Source organism: Bombus huntii, chromosome 8 (genome assembly GCF_024542735.1).
Source record: "Bombus huntii isolate Logan2020A chromosome 8, iyBomHunt1.1, whole genome shotgun sequence".
NCBI lineage: Eukaryota > Metazoa > Arthropoda > Insecta > Hymenoptera > Apidae > Bombus > Bombus huntii.
In genome coordinates, this window is record NC_066245.1 from 12,751,170 (window position 1) to 12,774,646 (window position 23,477).

General features: G+C 44.9%; 3 protein-coding genes across 3 annotated transcripts in view; 1 reads left to right on the forward strand and 2 right to left on the reverse strand.

The window, feature by feature from the left end:
- The window catches only part of LOC126868981 (uncharacterized), a 269,690-nt gene that overhangs the window by 49,008 nt on the left and 197,205 nt on the right, over positions 1–23,477 (reverse strand). The window lies entirely within an intron of this gene.
- LOC126868406 (uncharacterized) lies at positions 7,904–9,057 on the reverse strand. Its single transcript, XM_050623766.1, has 2 exons — positions 8,771–9,057; positions 7,904–8,678 (listed from the first exon to the last, which is right to left on the reverse strand). The coding sequence occupies exons 1-2, from the start codon at positions 9,055–9,057 to the stop codon at positions 7,904–7,906; spliced, it is 1,062 nt and encodes a 353-aa protein (XP_050479723.1).
- LOC126868408 (uncharacterized) lies at positions 22,615–23,358 on the forward strand. Its single transcript, XM_050623767.1, has one exon. It carries the CDS (start codon positions 22,615–22,617, stop codon positions 23,356–23,358), a length of 744 nt encoding a protein of 247 aa, XP_050479724.1.

Sequence of the window (23,477 nt, forward strand, 5' to 3'; positions counted from 1 at the left end):
TCTACCCTGTCTAAACTATTCGAGAAGATGCTGACTAATCGACTCCTTCCACTCCTAGAGGACTTGAAAACACTCCCAGATCACCAATTCGGCTTTCTAAAACAACATTCAACACTAGAGCAAATCCATCGCATTACGATCAGCCAAACCCTTGAAAAGAAAAAATATTGCTCGGCGGTTTTCCTAGCATCCAACAGGCATTCGACAAAGTATGGCATGAAGGGCTACTATACAAGCTTAAGAAGATCCTACCTCACCCCTACTACTCCATCCTAAAATCCTACCTAACCAACAGACAATTCATGGTTAAATGCCTAGACGCCACTTCCGCAACATTCCCAATAGAATGCGGCATACCCCAAGGTAGTGTCCTCGGACCCCTACTGTACTCCATCTACATGCCGACTTACCTATATCAAACGAGATAACAATAGCAACACTTGCAGACGACACAGCGCTATTAGCTACCCACGCAGACCCGGTAATAGCCTCATCCACTCTCCAGTGAAGTCTCGACTCCATGGAAAAATGGTTTCATAAATGGGACTTGAAAATTAACGAAAAGAAATCCTCACATGTAACCTTCACGCTCCGAAAACAAACCTGCCCCCAGGTCACCATTAACAACACAATAATTCCTAGCAAGAACTCAGTCAAATACCAGGGCATGACCCTTGACAGGGGGCTAACTTGGAAAAATCACATTACAGACAAAACAAAGCAACTCAAGGACAAACTCAAGAAATTCTATTGGCTCACTGGCCGACGCTCCAACCTAAGCACACAGAACAAAATTACCCTCTACAAGACCGTAATAAAACCTGTCTGGACCTACGGAATTCAACTATGGGGAACAGCAAGTAACTCCAACATTGAAATACTTCAACGTTTCCAATCGAAAATGCTAAGATCCCTAATTGATGCACCTTGGTATGTAACCAACGAAACAATACACCGCGACCTCAAGATACCCACAGTCAAAGAGGAAATAACAAAATATAGCGACAGATATAGCAGAAGAGTGTACAAACACCGAAACCCCCTACTCACTGGACTATTTGATATGACGGACCAGATACGCAGGCTGAAGAGGTACTACTCTCTAGACCTAAACGCTAGATTCAATTAGTTATCTAAATTAAGTAATATTTACTTATTCATAATACTTACTTATAAATTATACTTATCTATAATAAGTATTAACTTATTATAAATAATCAGCCATGTCACTGCGCCACGCCAGAAAAATTACTGAAAATTCTCAACGCGAGAATTGATTGTAATTTTAATAAATGAAATAAAAAAAAAAAAATAAAAATTTGTAAGAGTACGAATTTCAGAAAAGAGCTCAGTATTTCACGAGTATTTTACGAGTGATTACGAGTATCGAGTATCTAGTATCTAGTATCTTTCTTTATTGATGAGCTATCTACCGAGTTATCGACGATTATCTAGCGAGTATTTACTGAGTATTAATTAGCAATTTTACTTTGCGATTTATACTCTGTACGAGCATTTCAGCGAACATTATCTGTATACTAATTTATCATTTTAAATATATTCGACGGTTACGACACGAACAATAACGTCTAATAAATCTCACGATCAAACTTCCTCTACACAAGTCCTCCATAGAACTTATTGTTTCCACAATATGGAGTGATTATATTTAATACCTTCCCAAATAATGGGTATTGACTAAAACATCAGAATACGGATCGGTTTATTTTTGTCCTAGATTTATAAGCAAATTTTTTGTCAGTACTGATGTCCGAACGACTGTGACCTCTCCTTGTTAGGTTGCAGAAGTTTATGCATTACAAGATACAGTAAATATACACGGTGCTTTGCAAGATATGCATATATATGTCGGGGTGGCGTTGTGGATAGGGTTGAGGGTGTTTGATGAATCTTCATTAGAATCAGCCATCGTTATTGTATAACAAAGGTACGGTTCATTAACACAAGTATGAATACCACAGACTTGACAATCAACCACGGCGATTAGGCGCTCGCGACACTAGTGACAATGGCCTTAGGTTCGATAACGAATCCGCGGTCAACGGGATGATAGATGTACGTGCTCACAAAATCTAAGTCTGACTCTTTCTTAATAAAACGCGTAAAATTCACTGATCGTAAGGCGTTACTCTTTTCGTCGATGAGATCGCAAGAGAGAGTGACTTTCCGAGTAAGGGAAATTGACGTTGCTGCTAATTGGTCAATCTCCATATCGGTGGTTAGAAAAAGATGTTAGTCGCCCTCGAGGGAAAGTTTCTAGTGGGAGACGTCGTTCGTTGTAAAATAGGTCTCCTCTATCTTCTCGTAGTTGGGACGAAAACTGTTTGTTTGAAGGACTTTAGTTAGCTAAATCTTAAGGTTTATAACGGGCCCTTAGGCTAGCTGAACATGTACTGCGGAGACGCATCGACATCTGGCAATTATCTTACTCGAAGAATGGGGTCTGCGTGTGGCGAGCCACGGGACAGAAACCGTTGGAATATTTACTGTCGCGTGCCGCCAGAAATATTTCTTTTAAGGAGAGCTATAGAATTACTCCATACCTTTGTTAGACAAAGTGTTCATCCCGTGACCGCGACTACATTCGGCGACTGATTGTCCCCTCGAGCCCAAGCTCCTTATCACAAATCTCAAACAATTATAATCCAGTTAAGTATAGAGGCAAAATATTGGGGGTTTTCCGAAGAATTCCAAAGGAAGGTCCCGGTGTCATTTCATCTCCGACATATATAGATATGCACTTACTTAGAGAAAATTGATATATCTGTGTTTAATTAATGTATTTAATATTATATGTACATTATGCAAACTGTTATAAAAATCAATTGTGTTATACATAACTTTAACACGCAAAATACAATGTAAGATAAATACTAAAGTTTAATGTCAAAACAACGTAATATGGATATTACATTTTTAGAGACATTCACAATTATGCTATTAAACTGTAGTGATAATCTGTATTAATATTGATAATAATAATAATAATAATCAATTGATTAATACTTATAGTTTATATTAGCATTGGACTGTTATGCTATATATATAGGGTATTTACATAATTAGTCCTAGAGTTATTAATCTTTTTTTTTCTTTTTTTTTTCGTGGAGGAAACTTTCATAGGCGCCCAAGTCGAGGCGCCCACTTGAGGTTACATCAATTCTTTTGTTGATCCGCGCCAATACAGTCCGTGTCCCAAAGGTGTTTGTCCTAAGTCTTGCGCCATCGATGAATCTCGAGGGCTTGAACAGATTATACTCCTCGAGCCACACGTTGCCAGTTTTACTCTTTGAGAAGTCATTAACTCCATGTCCCTGATTTCTCAACTGTTGCCATTGTTTAATATGTCCGCTCTTTAGTCGCTTTCTAGCTTCTACTACCTGTTCGGAAGTGGCCGGCCAATTGATCTTTAGAGAGTTTGCGATTTTCTTTTGCTTCCTGTCGTTTTCTCCATTGATCAAGGTAGATACCGCTGGATCGACTGAATTCTTTTTGTTTAATGTGCTTTTTACGGTACCGAGTTTAATAATATGTTCAAGTCTCGATAGCCCTAATCCCCCTTTTGCTTTTGGAGCATAAAAGAAACCAGTGGCTGTCGAATGCACAAGATGTAATATGGCCTTTATTTCCTGTCTGACTTCGCTGTCCAATAATTTTAAGACACTGTCACTTGGTGGATTTATAAGGAAATGGTAAATATATCGAGGGAAGATGTACTTCGTAATTAACTCTATTTTCTAGCATGGCGTCAGAGAGAGTTTTCTAACTCTTCTGACCTCAGAATTCTGATGCTCAGAATTTCTGGCACTATGATGCCACAATGGATACCGTTCCAAGGCCCCATTTTGGCGCCTAAATACCTGAATGCCTCATCTGGGTCAACCGTTGGTATGTTGATATTTTCGAGCCTAATTCGCGGTTCTTTTATGAATCAGGTGTCCTTTTTGGCGACCACCTCAAACGTTTGGCTCTTCTTAACAGATATGTTCATCCCCAGGCCCTTCAGATATTTATGGAGTATATCCATTTGGCGTTGTGCCTCCCTCTCATCTTCACCAAGTAGAACAATTGATATTTTTCTTTCGCAACTGACAATGATGCCATTGGTTTGCTCCTCAATCATTTCCAGCAGCGGTTCTAGGCATAAGTTGAATAGCGGTGGCGACAGAGGGTCACCCTGCTTAACTCCTCTAAGGATCTCGATCTCGACCCATACATTATTGTTGGCTTCTATTTTTGTCTTGCCCTCTTTATATATATTCTCGATTAAGTTAACAATAGGGGTCGGCACACCCTTCCATGCCAGCCAAGGTTTTAACGCCGAATGGGGTATTGTGTCAAATGCCTTGGAGATATCCACAATTGTGAATATCCCCCCGTTATTTTTTGTACTACAATTTAAGGCAGCGTTCAATAGATCGATGTTTATTTTACATCCATTTTCAGATGTAAAACCTTTTTGCCTTAAATTTTGCACAATACCTCTTCTCATCCTTCCGTCGAGGATGGAGAAGAAAATTCGGCCGAGAATGGAGCCTATTGTTATAGGCCTCCAATTCTCCACCTGATTGCTTGGTTTCTTTGCTTTTGGAATTGATGTAGTCCTATTTTCCTTTCATACTGTCGGAAAATAGAAACTATAAATTGATATATTATAAATTTTAGCTAGTATTGCAGGCAGGCCAGATATCATTAAATGTTCTTTTTGAAATCCATCCGGTCCTGTCGCAGCCTTTTTCCTAATTTTATTAAGTTTCTCGCTCACATCCTCGGCAGTTATCGACGGAAACAATTCGTTTATTACCAGCTCAGAGGCTCTACTTCCTGGGATTGGGGGATTGGTTGGTCCTGCCCGACCCCATAAATCTTCATAGAGCGTCCTCACTTCACTCTCTTCCGGTGGTTGCCTGGTTGGTTCCAGGCATGCACGATCGTTGTTAACGACAACGTCGGACAACTTTCTTAGACATTCCTTAAACAACTCCTGGCAACATGCGTAGGAGTATTTCTTCCTTTTATTTCTATTATTATTCTTATTATTATAATTATCTTGTATTTTGGGGTTTTGAATTACTTTTGTTTTTGTCATTTTTAATTTTAACATTCTCTAGCGCTCCATGTAGGGATGTGTAAATAAATTCATTTAAATTATTTGTTAGGATCCCTTTATTTTCCTTGTATTTTGTCTAAATATCTGTTAACCGAGCGTTAACCTCCTTCAACGACGGGGACACCTCGGTTACTCTCTCTATTTCGTACTCTAGCTGGGGTCTCCACTGATGGGTAGACTCCTCATTATATGTTTCCCCGCTAGTTACAGGCTCAACGCATTGCCTGAATTAACGGGATCGCACTCTCCCTCTGTCTCCTCGGCAACCTCTTGAGGACTTGTATTCTTACTAGCTATTTTTAATATCTTTCTCTTGCATTTTATTTGTTCAACTGTTCTGTTAGTGAGGACTTTGCTAATTTCAACATTCGGCAATTTTTCACTCTTATAAATTTCATCGAGCTCTCACAAGAGAGTTACCTCTTCTACAGTCCATGTTTTCGATTGTGGGGAGCCCGTTCCCCTTCTTTTTTCATTTCTCATGGCAGGGTGCGCATGCCCTTCGTGGATTGATAATCCTTTCTGAGTCCAGAAGCTCATGGGGCAAGAATCGCATTTGTACGTTCCTTCTTTCCTTTGACTAGTGCCACTACACTTTGGAATGTGGCATTTTGCCCCATGAAGCTTCGGGAAACTCCTTTCACAATATTGACATCCCCACTGGATGCGAGCATCCGTGTGATGTCGGCCAAGGTGCCTGTCCAGGTCTGATAGGTCAGAACGTCGTATTCCTAACACTGCACAAGCAAGGACTTAGTTCTCCAGTAAACGCTAGTGAGTAAAAGCACGTAAATGCTTCCCTCATATATACTTGTGGCTAATCATAATTAATAATAACCCATCAATATGGGTAGATGTATGGAGTGTTAGAAGACTCCTTCTCTATTCACTATTAGTAAAACAATTTATCGTACAGACTCAAAAGTAGATCTCTTCCTCGTCATAAAGCCGCCGGCGGCGGGCTCTCTAAAACCGCCTGCGGGCCCGAATACACCTCGTCCGTAGCTCTGCGATCTCCGGGTCCACCAGTCTAGCCCCTGGCACGGAGCGCGTCATTGACGCATCACATGCCGCTTTGATGTCTCGGCGAAAGTTCTCCGCCTCCTTGTCCACGTTTGTCTCCTCTGTACAGGCGTCCCAGTTCCAGGCCGCGTCAATGGCTGCTGACTGACGCATCTCGTTGTCTCTATCCTTGAGGCGCCATCTTGGTGGCGGGCGGGAGCGTTCTATTCCCCTTATGCCGCGGGTCTGTCTCGCGCGTATTGAATATATACAGGTGGACTGCGAGAATCTCAACCCCTTCAGCTACTCTCCAGCCTGAGACCCGCCGGAAGGCATTGGGAGTACCCCATGTAATATCGACGATGGAACATCCTCTCCATGCCACGCATGTGCTGGTCGAGCCTCTGTTAAGTAAGAGGAGCCCGAGGCCCACAGCCCAGTCTGACAGCACCCGGCCCCGAGCATCTGTCCTTGTGTTCCCCCATTGCGAGGAGTGAGAGTTAAAGTCTCCCAGGACGAGGACCTGAAGTGAAAGATATCGTCTCACGCAATCGCCAAACAGGTCCAGGAAATCCTCAAACGCGACCAGGCCACTGTTCAGAGAAACATATATGCCCACCACTACCATCCCAGCCCACTCGATCGCGGCATATCCCATGCTCTGCACAAGCAGGATCCCTGCGGCGGATGTGCCCGGTGCTGACATCCACGTCATAGCGACTAAGCCGTAAAGGTCTAAGACCCAGTTAGGGGAGTCTAGCATACAATAGGGTTCGGCTATCACTGCCAGAAAAACCCTGCACTACCTTATCGCCTGGAAGAGCAGGTCTTGTGCCCGTTTCGATCGCCCCAAGTTGGTCTGGAGGAGCCGCATGAATTTACTTTACTAAGTCCATATTCATGGCTTCCCCCCGGCCATCTGCCCCACTCGTGATTCTTTCCTCTTCTTGCGGTAGATCTCTCGCGTTGTCGTCCTGTCTCCTGTCCGTAGCAGGCTCCTGAATCCGGCTCGCCCCGTTAGTTTTCGGCGGAACGCAGGCCGCCCCTCCCATTCTGTGGGTGGCAGGGAGCACCAAGCGGCTCACAGAGCAGGCACCTTTTTTTTTGTACGTGGAGAAATCCTCATGGACACTCCGCTGCTGCAGTAATCGTGTAATAGCAGAGTAGTGTCGGACTCCTACCGACTAAAACTCCACCATGACCATCCTACGCGTGTGACAGGGGTGATCTAGGAACCTCTTATGAATTAACTTCTGTTGCACCCCCTTCTCGCGTCCTCTTGTTCGAGCCAATTCTAGTACCTCCTGACTATTGAATTGGCGTTAGGGGGGTCATTGCCCCTAGCGCTGTCGCTCCTTCCAGGCGTGGTCCGTTAGGACGAGTGCTTTTCGTGTACGGGAACACAGCCTTACTCTATAGATGTATGATATGGCTGCCCGATATGTGTAATCCTTCAGTCTTTTAAAACAGAGCATTCAGCTTCACTATTCTAAAACTAACTTAGTATCTAATCATCACAAATGTTTGCTTCAGCGGAAACATCTCATTCTGCCCACGGACATGACCGCTGACGCGTGGTTTGTTTTGATCGCTCCTCCTCTCCAGTCCCGAACGAGGCCCATCAGTTGGAATTGTGTAAACTAGAAAAACTACGACTAGAATTTGAACACGGTTCCTTTGGATTTGTAGCCGTATACTATATCCACATCGCCACCATAGTCATATACAGGGAACACAGGGCGGCGGAAGGTAGTGCCGGATTCTCACCGGCTAAAACCTCCACTGCGGGGCGTAACCAGCCGCAAGTCGATCGTCGGGGCCTGCTGTGTGCTTAATAACACCAAGCACACCTTTACCAAGCACTCCTAGAAGGTACACCCACAACAGCGCAAGGGAGACGGGCGGGCTGGGCGCTTGCATTTTGTATATCACCTTTAAGAGAGATTTTGGCTTTTCCATCCTTTTGCAAATATATTTTGCAGGCCGAGGATTCGAATTCGCAACCCGTCGTCTTCGGTTGTGACCCTTAGTGAGCGTAGCCCTTCCGCTCCTCCTCCTTCCGCGTAGCTCCTTCGCGAGCATAACTCGCTTGCAGAAGAGGCGGACGGCCTCGTATTCCTGTGGCCCTCTCAACATCGCCTCTACAATCGCTGGTGGAGGGGGGGGGGGAGTCAATGTTCCTCCTATGGCGTGTCGCAGAGTGTAGCGGGGCAGCTCCCACGCCGGACAGAGCTCCAGGGTGTGCTGCGCCGTGTCCCTGCCCTCTCCGCAGTGGTGACAGATGTCTGTCGTCTCTCGTCCAATTCTCTTCAGGAACTCGCTGAACACGCCATGTCCGGTGAGCACCTGGGTCAGTCTGAATGTGAGCGGGAGGCCGTGGCGGCTTCTCCATGCCTCCCAGTTTAGGAGAACCGCCTCCGCACCCCGATGTTCTCCTCCCTCTTCGATCAGCTGGGATCGCCACCGGTCCCACGTGTCCTCCTCGGCGGTTCCTATGTCGTTTGGTGCCGCCTGCTCGGTCTGATCTTTTCCCAGATGCCATACTCTCCGGTGGGAATATCTGCTTTTGAGCTCTAGCACCCGGAGCTCCCACGGGGGGGGGGGGGCGGCTAGAGAGGTCGCCGACGCGCGGGACACCTAATGATTCTGATGGCGGTTACCCTGTGCAGTCTCCTCAGGAGCAGGATGCTGCGACGACTCGCCATCAGGTCGTCCGCCCATACCGGGGCCCCGTACATCACTCGGGACCGAACGACGCCCTCGTAAAGTCGGCGCACCGCGTCTCCCGCCTCGCCGATGGCATTAGCAACCACCGACACTTTCGGAATCAGGGAGTCGAAGTGCGGCTCGAACGTCCACTGGCTGTCGATGACGAGACCCAGATATTTCATCTGCGATCCCACCTGGACGGTTTCGCCTGCCATGTTTATGCATAGGCCGGGCAGTGGGGTCCCTCGCCTCTTCTTATCATAGAACCAGATGGCCTCCGACTTCGCAGGGGAGACCCTCAGGCTCTGTCAGCGCACGGCGCGGATCGCGCAGGCCGTTGCGATTTCGCCGATACGCAGCGTCTTGTGCCAGCCACGACACCCGACCAGGATCAGGGTGTCGTCTGCATAGCACACCATGGCCGCGCCTGGGGGCAGCGGGCATTACAGTACCTCGTCATACACAATGTTCCATAGGATCGGCAAGGTGCCCCGCGGGACTCCGCGCTCGACAGGTCGCCTTCACCTCCCCCCTTCCTTGCTGGTGTAGTATATCCACCTGTCGTCGAGGTAGGCTCGGTTCAGCCGGACGAGGTAGCTAGGAACCTCGAAGTGCTCCAGAGCCGCCAGTAACCTGTCCCATGGCATGGAATTAAAGGCGTTGACGATGTCCAGGGAAACCGCAAGCGCCACGTCGTTCCGAGAAACCATGTCCTCTGCCAGTGCCCGCACGCGTCTGACCGCGTCAATCGTCGAGCGTCCCTTCCGGAAGCCGCACTGGCTTTCGTGCCAACCTGGCACCTGGCCCGCTATGTGTCGCTCCAAGCGGGTGGCGACTACCCTCTCGAGTAGCTTGCCGACCTCGTCTAGCAGGCATCGGCCGGTACGCTGACGGCGATGTCGTCGGTCGGCCCTCTTTACGGAGCAACACTAGCCTCGCCGTCCGCCATGTCCGGGGGTTAGGTTGGCCAGGGGGTTAAGCTCCTTCTTTCAGGCATCTTGTGTAGAGGCGCCGAAGTCTGGGGGGAATCCCATCACTTACCCCCAGATCCGACCCGAGATTCCGTCCAGGGCCGGCGCCACGTAGCCACGTCGCGGGAGGCCATTCCTCTGGTCGCCTCCCATATCTCTTTCTCTGTGACTTCCCAGTTATCCCTCCACTCCAACATCCGTGTCGTTTCCCACGGCCGTTCTGCCGCCCTGTCTTCTTGCAGGGGCAAAAATCGTCGCGATGATCCGCAGCAGCAGCGTAAGTTCCATTTCCATCGTTGCCAGGGGGCCCTACGCGCGAAGTTTCCGCGTCACCGTCCTATATGGCCTACCCCATGGGTCAGCCTCAACTGTTTCAATTAGTTCGGACCAGGCACGGCCCTTCGCGTTTTTAATCTCCTTTTGTAGCGAGCGCCATAGCACACGGTACGCCCGGTAGCGCAAGGAGACTTCTTCGTCGCGTCGTCGCCAGCGGCGGGCCCTGGACGCATCTCGTCCTCAGCTCCGCGATGTCAGGGTTCCACCAGTAGGCTGCCCTGCTTCGCACCGTGCCTGGTGTGACACGTGGCATGGATGAGTCGCAGATTGCTGTCATGGATCGGCGAAGGTTCTCGGCCTCCTCTTCCACGTCTGCTTCGGTCGTCGTCGTCGAGGCCTCCCAGCTCCAAGCTGTTGCTATGGCAGCTGCCCGGAGTAGATCTCCGGCCATCTCCTTAACCTTCCATCTTGGCGGTGGACGCGCACGTCCTTTCCTCGGCGGGCCGCGACCATCGCCTGTAGTCGCCGTTCTAGTTCCAGGTGTGTCCACCTCCTTGAATATGTAGAAGTAGTCCGATAGTGTCTCCACACCTTCGGCTACTCTTCAGCCTGAGATCCGCCTGAATGCATCGGGGGAGGCCCATGTGATGTCGACGATGGAGCTCCCTCTCCACGCCACGCAGGTACTGGTCGAGCCCCTGTTCACCAACAGAAGTCCAAGTCCCGCGGCCCAGTTTGACAACGCGCGGCCGCGCGCGTTGGTCCTGGCGTTCCCTCATTCCGCGAAGTGCGCGTTGAAGTCTCCCAGGACGAGCACTTGCTGGGGAAGTCGTCGCCTGACGCAGTCGCCAACCCCGTCCAGGAATTCCTCGAACGCTGCCCATCCGCTGTTAGGTGACACGTACACACCCACCACCATCCCTGCCCACTCAATCGCGACGTGTCCGTTGCCGCGTTCCAGCAGGGATCCGTGGGCGAACGCCCTCGGCGTTGATGTCCAGGTGACATTAACCATTTCTACCGTATCTCCGACCCATTCCGGAGCATCCAGAACTCTGTATGGTGGCCACCACCGCTAGGGCAACCGTGCTCTCCCGAATGGTTTGGTAGAGCAGGTCTTGCGCTCGCCTTGACCCTCCCAGGTTAGTCTGGAGGATGCGCGTTTTCAGTCTCCTAGTGTCGTCACTTCTCTGGCTTCCTCCGTGCCAGCTTCTTTCTCCGCAGACTTAGGGTCGCCTTGCGTTGGGGAGCCTTTCTCGTTGCCGCTTGCAGCTGTGGATCCGCGGGCGGCTCCCTTTGATCCTTTCTTCGGGGCGGCTGACCGGTCCATACATCCTGTGCACAGATGGTACTCCAAGCGCCTCGCAAAGTAGGCATTTCGGACTCGCGGCAGTGCATGCTTTTGCTTGGTGCCTTGGTTTGCCGCATCTGAAGCATAGGTGCCCCTTGTCTTTCTTGGCGGTGTAGGACTTTCTTACGTGCCCGATCTCCAGGCACCTGTAGCACTGTAGGGGTCTTCGCGCGATGGCTTCGACCCTAGCCGCCGACCACCCTATGGCGACCTTGCCAGCCTGGGCCAGTTTCCTCACTGCACCGGCCGGGCCTCGTATCCACACAGATCCAAGACCGTTTCGGGCGGTGCGGATTTCTCCCAGTCGGATGTCCTCCGGCTTGCAGCCACTCTCCTTCGCCAGGGTGTTCTGGATTTCCTCCTTGGTGGTATGTCTATCATAGACACCCTTGCTTCCACGACTCGGAAGGGTGTCGCCACGCGGACCTTGTTCGGGACCAGAGCCCGCGTCAGGCGCGCTGTGAGCGCTGCGGCCTTCTTCCTCTCGTGATTCTCGGGGACCTCCAGAATGACGCCTCCGGTGATGGTCTTTCGCATCCTCATCGTGCTGATGCTGACCTCAGCCAGGGAGACGCTGTTCCTGGCCGCAGCCAGAACCTCCGCGTAGGAGGGCCATCTTCCTGGTCTCCTGCACCGGTCCTCCTGTTGGAGTTCGTTGTGAGGTCCTAGGCGCCTTGGCAGCAACTGGTCTCTTGGCATCCTTCTTCTTTCTCTTGTGTTCGACTTCACGGGCGATTGGTGACATTGCCCGCAACCGTGGTTGTATTTCTCTGCCTTGTTTTCAGACTATGACGCCATTCCTGTAGGCGTTCTTCCAGGATCCTCATTAGTAAAGACCTGAGCTCTTCGAATTTCCTCTCGAAGGCAGAGAGTCGTTCCTCCACCCCCCGGCATCCTCCTTAGCATGTCCCAACTCTAAAGGGGGGGGGGGGCGAGAGCTCGTAGAAGGCCGGAGGGCATCCTTATTAAAGTAGGAGAGGGCAAGGAATGGCTTCAGGTGTATAAAGATCTCGTGGTGGCGAAGGATGTTCTTAAAGAAAGCTCGGGCATTCGTAGAACAAGAGCTGGGTACATCTTGATAGAAATGAGGGTTGGCAGCGAGGTGAAAGTAGCTACCAATAAGATAAACGAGCTTATTGGCGACAAAGTGGGAGCGACGCCTTTACAAGACGAGGTACATGAGCGAGCACCGTGCGTTCTCCTAACGGACACACCCGGCCTTTCCTGATTGCTCTTTCCAGAGGACCTCGATCTCCTTCTCTAGTACCTCCATCCGCATCTTCGCCATCCTGGCAGCTCCAATGCCGTAGGCGGGCCCCGTTAGAGTTATTAATCTGGAGCAATGAATCTAAACAGAATTTAAAGAGCTACTTGAGGCAAGCTATAGGAAAACGTGGAATTAACAGAATTAAATAGAATTCGCTATTAAAGCAACAAGTGCAACAAATATCAGCCATGCTACAATTTATCAGCAGCGCACTAATGCAAAAATAAATTAATGGATATATTAAAGATAAGAGCATGGGACGCTAATGGGCTACAAAAGAGAATACATGAAATAAAAACATTTTGTATAATACATGATACAACAAATAGAGTCAAAATATCACACTATACTGTATACTCATCAGGAAGAGCACATGGAGTTCAGCAATAATAATTAAGAATAACATAAAACACTACCTCCATAGCCAAATTAATCAGGGTCACGTATAAGTTACAACCGTCTCAGTACAAACAAATACAAATTCTTTCCCAATTTCAACATTGTACGCATCATCAAGATATAAAATAACACTAGAATACTGGAAGCACACTCTCAGAGGAGTAATAACCTTAAGGTCAGCTGACGAGCTAACTCACTGATCGACATAACTCAATGAAACACTGAATGCGCTTGACTTTGCAGCCACAAATGATACAAATCTAAACAAACTAAAAATATCAGGAAACCGAAAACTCATCTCTGATCATACTCCAACAGTAATTGAATATAACAGCAAATGAGTCTTGCAGTAAGTCAACATCACTCTGCAATAAAATAATTTTATCATTTTATTACTTATTTATATATGTAGCGATTTATATATGTGCAGTTTACGCATGCATTATTAGGTCTTTATTAGAACGACAGGCGTTCAGTTTGATGAAAGGAAGATTATGGTTCTTATATAATATTATTTAGTTCAACACACTATAGTTATAGGTAATTAGGGTTATTATGTACCTATATATTATTTACTAACATGCATTTGTTGACGATTTGGCGAGTTCTTGGTTTATGATTGAATATATTTGGAAGGTTTTGAGCATGGCTGATGACGACTACGGCTATAACCACGGACTATGTACTTAAATAATAATATGGATAGGTTAAGTAAAGAGAAAAAACTCCAGGACCCGTCGGTGACTCGAGTAGCGTACCAGGTTCGACCCGACGGTCATCATACGACTGGACGAACGACGAGAGGAAGGTCGGTCCCAGGGCCTCCTCTCGTTCGGTAAATACGACCGGGGACCAAAGAATCACCAGGGTTGTCAATGAAGAGATTGGAGATAGGACAACCCCGAAGCGATGTATAGAATTCAATGAGGACATCGCAGAAGTTATTGAAGAAGTCGGGGAGAAGGAAGCAAAAGCGATTTGGCAGAAACACAAAATATCGGCAAATAAAAAAAGTACTGAGCGAAATAACAAAAACGTCAAAAAGGCTATAAAGGATAACAATGATATGGAATTCTCGAAATATCTAGACTCACATCCACCTCACGAGGACACCAATTACTCACTGTGGGAAGCTAGGAAACGGGCTTTCAAGAAGAACTCAAATAACGAGAAAACCCCCAATAAAACTGATTGCAGCAATTAAAAACCCGAATGCGATATGGGCAAGGGAGACCGAAGCATGTAGACCGTTTGTACAAAACATTATTTTCATGCGAAAACAACAAACATATCGATTGAAAACAGCCAAACAAACACGGATAATGCTGTTGCAGCTGATGGTAGCTATTCTGTACCATAACAACCACAAATTTTTTTAATTTTTGTAGATATTGTTAGACCTTTCTAATTTTCACTTTTTTAAACTTTTTTATTTTTGATTCGTTTTATTTGTTATTTAGTGTCCATGCGAATGTAGCAATTATTGTTGAGCGAGTTATATTGTGTGTATTGTGTGCAGTACGTGTTAACGCGTGTATTGTGCACTTACTGCGTATTGTGTATATTGTGGTCGTAGTATACATCATCATCTTTTCGTAGTCTATTGTACAATGTCACACTTTTGACACACTTGCCGATATGCACTTGCGTTACGTGAAAAATCTCCGAATAGAATAGGGTACAAAGGACAAGTATGTTACGTAGAATCAACCAAAATTTATTAGATGCAAGTACATTAAAACCTGTGAAATCCGACTATTCAACAAGATGATTCAGACCTTGGGTATAGAACATCGCAGCGTGGTTAGCTAAAATCCTGTGCTAAACATGGGTTATGCTGCAGAAGAAGATATCAACAATCATATGGATAGCATTGAAGAAAGAAAAGCTACACCCGTACAGTTTTCGAAAAGTTCAAGAATTGAGTGCGGAAGATTTCCCGAGAAGAGAGAATTTTACAGATGGATGCCTCGCAAAATTTAGTGGAACTGTAATTTTCCTGCGAAAATATTATTTACGGACAAGGGCTCATTCAATAAATATGGAACGGTGGACATGCAAAATGAACATTTCTCGGCAAGTGAAAACCCAGACTCAAACGTAATTATTAGACTTAACGTAAGAATCAAATCCCCAAACGTAATTTCTAGCAAATACTCGAATAGGAATTTTAAATGATAGAATCGTTGGCCCAGTTATTTTATTTCCCAAACTCTTGAAAAAATTTATAACGAAGGAACATAATTTCCCAAGACAGTAACGCAGATGACAGCTATGGAAAGTTGTGTTCTTTTGTCGCTAACTGATTATACCAACCTGTCTTTTGCCTTTAAAACCTATCACGTCGACGTTAAAGATCTTATATGGTTGAAATTTATGCTTGTCTACAAGGTCATGAAACGGATGAAAAAATTTACCAACATTGACCTTGTTATGTTGCATGGCTCGTGCGGCTGAAGCGGATTTTGCTACACGAAGGGATAATTCAAAATACTGTTTCATAAAATTAGTTAACCAAACTTCTGCTCAAGAAAGCATCAAGGAAAACTGGAAAATCATGTTTTGTTTCTAATATAACAGCGAAACAGTTTGACGCTGCAAAAACAAACCTGCCCTCAGGTGACCATTAACAATATAACAATTCCTACCAAGGATTCAGTTAGATACCTGGGCATGACTCTGGACAGGAGATTAACATGGAAACAACACATCATAGACCAATCGAAGAAACTCAAGGCTAAACTCAAAAAATTCTACTGTTTAATTGGCCGACGTTCCAACCTAAGCACGCAGAACAAAATTGCACTCTATCCGATTATACGGAATCCAACTATGGGGAACAGCAAGTAATTCCAACATTGAAATACTTTAACGCATCCAATCGAAAACTCTAAGATCCCGAATAGATGCACCCTGGTATGTTACCAACGAAGCAATACATCGCGACCTCAAGATACCCACAGTTAGAGAAGAAATAACAAAATGTAGTAATAGATATATCATAATAGTCAACAACCACTGCGCCACGCCAGAGAAACTTACTCAAAATTCTCAATGCGAGAATTGATTGTAAAGTACTTGTAAATAAAAAGAAATTATCAAATAAGAAGGGACGTAAAGGTAGGAGACAGGTTGAAAGGCCCGTTGAGGTTAACGTCTCTACACAAACTTCCCTTCCAATGGTCTAGGTTGGAAAAAGAAACGGGGATGTGAGAAACAAGTTTGAACAGAGTAACAAAAGGAAAACTGTGTCGCCGCTTGAGGACACGAAGGTTGATGGGATGAAAAGGGCGAAGAGAGGTGATCCTTCGTATGTGGAAAAGGGGCGAAGTTGACCCCAGGGATAGAGAAACCTACGACTCTGGAGGCGAATGAATTGTTCAAATGGGTAGAAAAGACAAAAGACGGGTGAGAGAAAGGAGGAACAATGAGGAAAGGAGGCCACCGGTTAACGAAGGCCGGAGGGAAAGGTTGCCTAGAATTTGAAAGAGGCCCTCTTGGTGAAAGTCCGGGAGGGTAAGAAATGTCTCCAGACCTATAAGGAGCCTATGGTAACGAAGGAGGTGCTGTCCTCGTGGAACTGAAAGCGGGGGTCAAAGGGGGTGACGTTGCCCTCAAGATAAAGAAAGTAACAGGGGACAGAGTCTTTGTTTCTCCCTTCCAGTTGTGTTCTCCTGAGCCCTGAGTCCGAGCTCTCATCTCCTTTTTGATACCTTCCACGTGTTTAGCTGATGAATGCATTGAAACCGGAAGGACGAACGAGGAAAAATCAGAGTAGAGACTTTTGTGGACGACAAATGGGTAACATGTACAATGAACGATGTTCTGTACGTACCAGGTATGAAAAGAAATCTATTTTCCATTAGATCTGTCGCAAGGAGGGGCATGGATTTCTGTATTTTCAAGGAAGGGAAAAAATGTATGTTTTTACAAAACCGGAAAGTAATAACAAGAGGTTCTGTTATCGGAAATTTATATAAGGTCGATATGCGAGTTATACCGTCAGTTTGCAATCTTAGCAATAGAGCTGTGGCGGCACTCGACAACAAATACCGCCACTCGACACTAACTTCCACCGGACGACGGTAGCGCAGTGGTTAGCGCCCTAAGTTACGAACGTTCCGAACACGAGTTCAAATTCGGGCGCCCGTAGTCCGATTTTTCTTCCATGGCACATAAATGAGAAGAAAGCAGCAGTAGCTTATAGCGACGTCTACATCAGCAGCAGCAGCAGCACTATCGCGACGACTACTATTACACCTCAGAGCGGATTCAAACGCGGACACCCTGCAGTTATGGCACGAACGGCTGTCATCAAAACATCAGACACGTTAAGGAATTTTTAAAGAATTCGCATATGGAAGTTGTAGAGGACAGTAACTTTTTCTGTGAAGGTTGCGCGTACGAGAAACATCATAGATCGAGTTTTCACGAGAAAATCAACCGTGCGACTAAATCTCGCGAAATTATTTATACGGATGTATGTGGACCTATGGAAAGCGAGTCACTAGGCAAGAAATCGTATTTTCTTGTGTTTAAAGATGATTTTTCAAATTCACGAAGATTTACTTCTTACAACATAAGTTAGAAGTAATCGGAAAACTAAAAACTTTTTCCCTAGAAGTCGAAAATCAATTCAACAATAAGATCAAAGAAATTCACAGCGACGGAGAGAAAGAATTAAAAAATAAAGAGGTTAAAGAATTTTTAAGAAGCCAGGGAATTAGGCACACGACTAACGTCCCACACATTCCTGAACAGAATGGCGTCGCAGAAAGAGAAAATAGAGCAATAGTAGAGGCAGGTCGGTTGATGCTATATTCGAAACCGAATCTACCGCTATTTTTATGAGCCGAAGCCATGAACACAGCAGTACATGTCATAAACAAGACCGGGCCAACAAGACAGGATAATAAAACACCGTATGAACTGTGGCACAAGAAACCGCCTGATTTAGAAAAGTTTAGGGTTTTCGGTACTGAGTGTTTTGCACACATACCTGCGGAAAAGAGAAGAAAACTTGACAAAAAGGCTAACAAAGGATATTTGGTAGGCTATCTAGATGACGGACGAGGGTATCGAGTCCACGTGCCGGCCGTAAGAAATGTAATATTGAGCCGCGACGTAATATTTAAGCCCAAACTAGAAATTGCGAGATTTGTTAATTTAAGTTTATCGAAAATTGTCAAGCGCGAAGATGTGTGTGTGCAGAGCGATAGGGCATGTACGTATGAAAGTGCAGAGAGTGAACACGAAAAACAACCTCATGGAACTAGCGGAACTAGAATGTAAGACCATTGAGAGATAGAGGTAAGATCAAACGAACCGATTTTTATGGTAGCCCAATAACGTACGTAGCGGAAAAATTACCGGTGGATTTTAACGAAGCGATGAGATCCGAAAAGAAATAGTTATGGAAAACGGCTATGTATGATGAAATGAAATTGCTCCATGAAAGTAAGACGTGGATCTTGTAGAAAAACCAAAAGATCAGAAGATACTTAGTAATAGGTGGGTTTTAATGGTAAAGCTAAATCCGGACAATTCGGCACTACACAAAGCGCGACTTGTAATAAAAGGATGTTCAGAGAAAGAGGGCATAGGTTATAAGGAAACCTATAGTCCCGTTGCCCGGTTTGACACAATTAGATTAATGCTCAATATTGCTACCAAAAATAATCTACACCTTGGACAGTTTGACATTAAAACCAATTTTTATATGTAAGTCTGAAAGAAGACATCTATATGAAACAACCTAAAGGCTATGATAATGGTGCGAATCGCAAACGTTTCACAAAGTTTATTTCAAATTTAAAATTTTATCAGAGTAATGCAGATCCTTGTTTTTATATTTATACAGAAGATGACAAATTAATGTTGATGATGTAGACGATATATGTAGACGAGGGAATGGTAGCAGCTTCAGCCGAATCTCTAATCGATAAATTGTTCAATAATTTAAGTAAAGAATTCAAAATTTCGAGTTCGAAAGAAGTAAAGAGTTTTCTTGGACTTGATATTAATAGATTAAAAGATGGTCCAATATTCATTCATCAGAGTAGGTATATCGAAAACATATTGGAAAAATTTAATATGAATGAGGCAAACAGTATTTCTACACCTATCGAGAATAATTGGAACGAAAGTAACATAGGCGATAATGATTGTAACGCACCATACAGAGAAGCCGTAGGGAACTTAATGTTTTTACAAACCGTAAAACCAGATATTAGTTTTGCAATAAATATAGCGGCGAGACACTTAGAGAATCCAAACCAGTATCAATGGAAATTAGTCAAACGAATTTTGCGCTACATAAAAGGGACCGCAGACATGGGACTCATATACAAAAGCAGGCAGTCTCGAAACCTTTAGCGACGCTGACTATGCAGGCGACAAAGAAACAAGAAAGTCGACATCAGGCGTTGTATGTAAGTATGCGAATGCGGCCATCACATGGCAATGTAAGCGACAACAATGTATAGCTCTATCTACGACCGAAGCTGAATATGTCAGTGCAGCCTCAGGAGCGAAAGAAATTACGTGGCTAAAGAAAATATTTCTTGAATGTAAATTAGAGATCCTTAAGTATATGCTATGTGTAGACAATACTAGAGCCGTGAAATTAATTAAGAATCCAGAATTCCATCAAAGAAGTAAACATATTGACGTAAGATATCATTTCTTGCGAGATTTATACAGAGAGGCGAAATTGATATAACGTATGTAACAAGCGAAGAGCAATTGGCAGATATATGTACAAAGGCGTTGCCAAAACCGAGATTTGAATATTTAAGGAAAAAGTTAGGTTTGAAAAGTAAAAAAGATATTAAGAGGTAATTGTTTGTAAACATGTAGAGTTTTTAGGGAGGGTGTCGAAGTGATTATTACTTCTCAAAAAAAAGAGGAGAAAGTCTACATGATCTGTTTAGTCTTCTAGTTTTTTTTTGTGTAATAAATTAATTTGTATGGAAAAGAGAAAGGCGGCTGGCAAATGTACTTGAGAAGGCATTGACAAATTAATTTTCAGATATTTACGACAAGAGTTAGAAAATATTAAGAGATAATTTGTAAATTTGAGATAATTGTTTGTGGGGATGTAGAGTTTTAGGGAGGGTGTTGAAGTGGTTACCACTTCTAAGAAAACTCTACATCTGGTCTTTCTTAGTTTTCTCAAGCACTGAAGCCATCGACAGCGCGTAGACAAAAGACTGCGACGAAGTCAGGCCATAAACAGTAGACAGGCGACGTTGGCTTCGGGTTTTTTCAGTTATTAGGTAACACAGCTAGCGTGCGGATCTGGACCAGCTCAAATTGTATTTTTACTTATTACACTTCTATTTAAATATATTTTCTACCTTACAATTTATCCACGTGTTTTCTCTGTTTACACACCGAATAACCTCAACAGGTTATGGGCCCAGGGCTGTAAATTGCAAGGTAGCAACGTGAAGTGAATAAATTGTTAAAGTGTTGTGCTTAGTAAAATAAGGGATAGTGCTAAAATGGAATCAGCAAGTGCGAAGGTCGAGATGTTACGCGGCGAAAAAAATTGGCTCCAGTGGCGTTTTCTTATGCGTACACTTTTGGAGGAAGATGACGACCTGATCAACGTGTGTGAAGGGAATTTGTGTCATCCAGGTAACAGCGCGGAGAAAGAAATCGCTCGTGGAAGATTTTTGAAAGCAGATCGATTAGCGAGAAAATTAATCGTGACCTCAGTAGGAAAGAAACCGTTGGATCTTCTTTTATGTTGCACGACAGCACATGAAATGTGGAAAAAGCTGAATACAGTATATGACATGAAGTCGGATGAGAATTTAAATATGGTCCAGAAGCAGTTCTTCGATTTTAAATGGGAAGAATCTGAAAATGTCTCTTACAACCTATCAAAGTTGGAACTCATAGCGGCGAAGATGAAAGCCCTTGGGAGTGAAATTGGCGAGAAAATGCTGATAACACGCATTTTATCGGTGTTACCAAACAAATTCGATCATTTTCACAGTGCGTGGGATTCCGTGGAAGAAGAAAAGAAGACCTTAGACAGACTTAGTACCAGGCTGATGACGGAAGAAATTAGATGGAAGAAAGACGACCAGGAAACATCGGTGGCACTGGTAACAAAAGGTAATAATTATAAAAGGGAACAGCTATGAATGATGAAATGAAATCGCACCATGAAAATAAGACGTGGATACTTGTAGAAAAACCTAAAGATCAGAAGGTACTTAGCAATAGGTGGGTTTTAACGATAAAGCTAAATCCGGACAACTCGGAACGATACAAAGCGCGACTTGTAATAAAAGGGTGTTCACAGAAAGAAGGCATAGATTATAAGGAAACATATAGTCCCGTTGCTCGGTTTGACACAATTAGATTAATGCTCAGTATTGCAGCCAAAAATAATTTACACCTCGGACAGTTCGACATTAAAACCGCATTCTTATATGGAAGTCTGAAAGAAGATATTTATATGAAACAACCTAAAGGTTATGATGATGGTACAAATCGGGTTTGTAAATTGCTAAAAAGCCTATATGGCTTAAAGCAGTCTCCAAGATGTTGGACGGAACGTTTCACAAAATTTATCTCGAACTTAAAATTTTATCAGAGTAACGCAGATCCTTGTTTTTATATTTATACAGAAGACGACAAATTAATGTTGATGACCATATACGTAGACGATGGACTGGTAGCAGCTTCAGACGAATCTTTAATTGATAAATTCTTCGATGATTTAAATAAAGAATTCAAAATTACGAGTTCGAAAGAAGTAAAGAGTTTTCTTGGACTTGAAATTAATAGATTAGAAGATGGTTCAATATTCATTCATCAGAGCAAGTATATCGAAAGCATATTAGAAAAATTGTATATGATTGGGGCAAACAGTGTTTCTACACCTATCGAATTGGAGCGAAAGTAACATAGGCAATAATGTTTGCAACGCACCATACAGAGAAGCCGTAGGAAACTTAATATTTGTGGCGGCACGGGCCACGGACTTTCCAACGTCTCTGGATACAAAGCGCGACGACGTCAAAGCGCAACACCGACGTGCCCAATGTACCATCGATATCTTCGCGCTCTTTCCGCCGAATTCTCGAAAGAGCATACACGTGCCAGTCGCGGCGGCACATCTAATGAATGCACGCTAGTGGGGGATATCGATTGGCAACGAAGGGAAGAATCTGTTCGATCCGGAACAAAAGGGCAGTCAGTCTGTCTTACGCCGTGAAATAAATAACTCCTCAGTACCATTTCATAGCAACGCGACGATTGAACTCTTGGTGTCTATTGTTACTTGTTAATTGTTACCAGTTATTTGTTAATCGTATTCTGTTAATTGTTATTTGTTAACTCTGACTGTTAATTCGTTCTTAATAAACAATTGTTCGTTAAAACATCTGAGTATTCTTTACGCACTTATCGCGACACACAACCTCAAATTGGTGACTACCGACGTGATTTATCGTTTTTTTTAACCACCGATTTTGAGTGCACCGCGACGATGGAAAACAATACTCAGGGAACTTTAGCCAGCCAGGTGGTCAGCATGTTTTCACTGCTGCCCGCGAACACGGCGGCATGGTTCGCCCTTCTGGAGAGACAATTCGAGGCAGCACTGATTACAGAGGACAACATAAAGTACGTGACGCTAGCAAAATGCCTCAATGGTCAACAGCTCCAGGACGTCGAAGACCTGATGATGAACCCCCCAGAGATCGGACGCTACGAAAAATTGAAACACGCGCTCATTCGCATATTATCCGATACGGACGCGACCCGGATAAAAAAGTTGGTGGAAAGCGAGGAGATGGGAGATAGGAAGCCATCCCAGTTTTACCAACACTTGAAAAAACTCTCCAGCCTCTCCACGCCCGATGATTTTACCCTCACGCTGTGGAGGAACCGATTACCCGCTCGCATCAGGCGTATCCTCGCGGTAGTCGACGACTCGGACCCGGGAAGGTTATTGCGGCAAGCGGATCTGATCGCTGAAGAATTCAAGGAGGATTATCAGCGCACCGCCCGAGTAACGGCAGTAATGGACGCACCAGCGCAAAACGTTGGAACATACGAACCAATGGCCGCAGCAATCAACGTGTTGAGCGAGCGAATGTCACAGTTGCAGGCACAGATGGACGCGTTGAGCATCATTAATCATCGTCGACAACGACCACGATCACACTCGTGTTCGCGATACCACCGATGTTCGCGCTCTCGAGATCTGCAGCTGCAAGACGGTCTTTGATTCTACCATGCAGAGTTCGGAGAACGAGCGAGGAGCTGTCGTTTCCCATGCACGTGGAAGTCGGGAAACGAGACCAACCGTCCGTAGACGCGGCAGACGACGACGGTCTGAGATCCCGC

Bases quoted from the DNA above. Each gene is read 5' to 3' on its own strand.
- LOC126868406 (XM_050623766.1), bottom strand. From the start codon at position 9,057: ATGGCAGGCGAAACCGTCCAGGTGGGATCGCAGATGAAATATCTGGGT. The intron at 8,679-8,770 runs GTGTCCCGCGCG...TTCCCACCGGAG, and splicing joins ACCGCCATCAGAATCATTAG to AGTATGGCATCTGGGAAAAG.
- LOC126868408 (XM_050623767.1), top strand. From the start codon at position 22,615: ATGGAAAACAATACTCAGGGAACTTTAGCCAGCCAGGTGGTCAGCATG.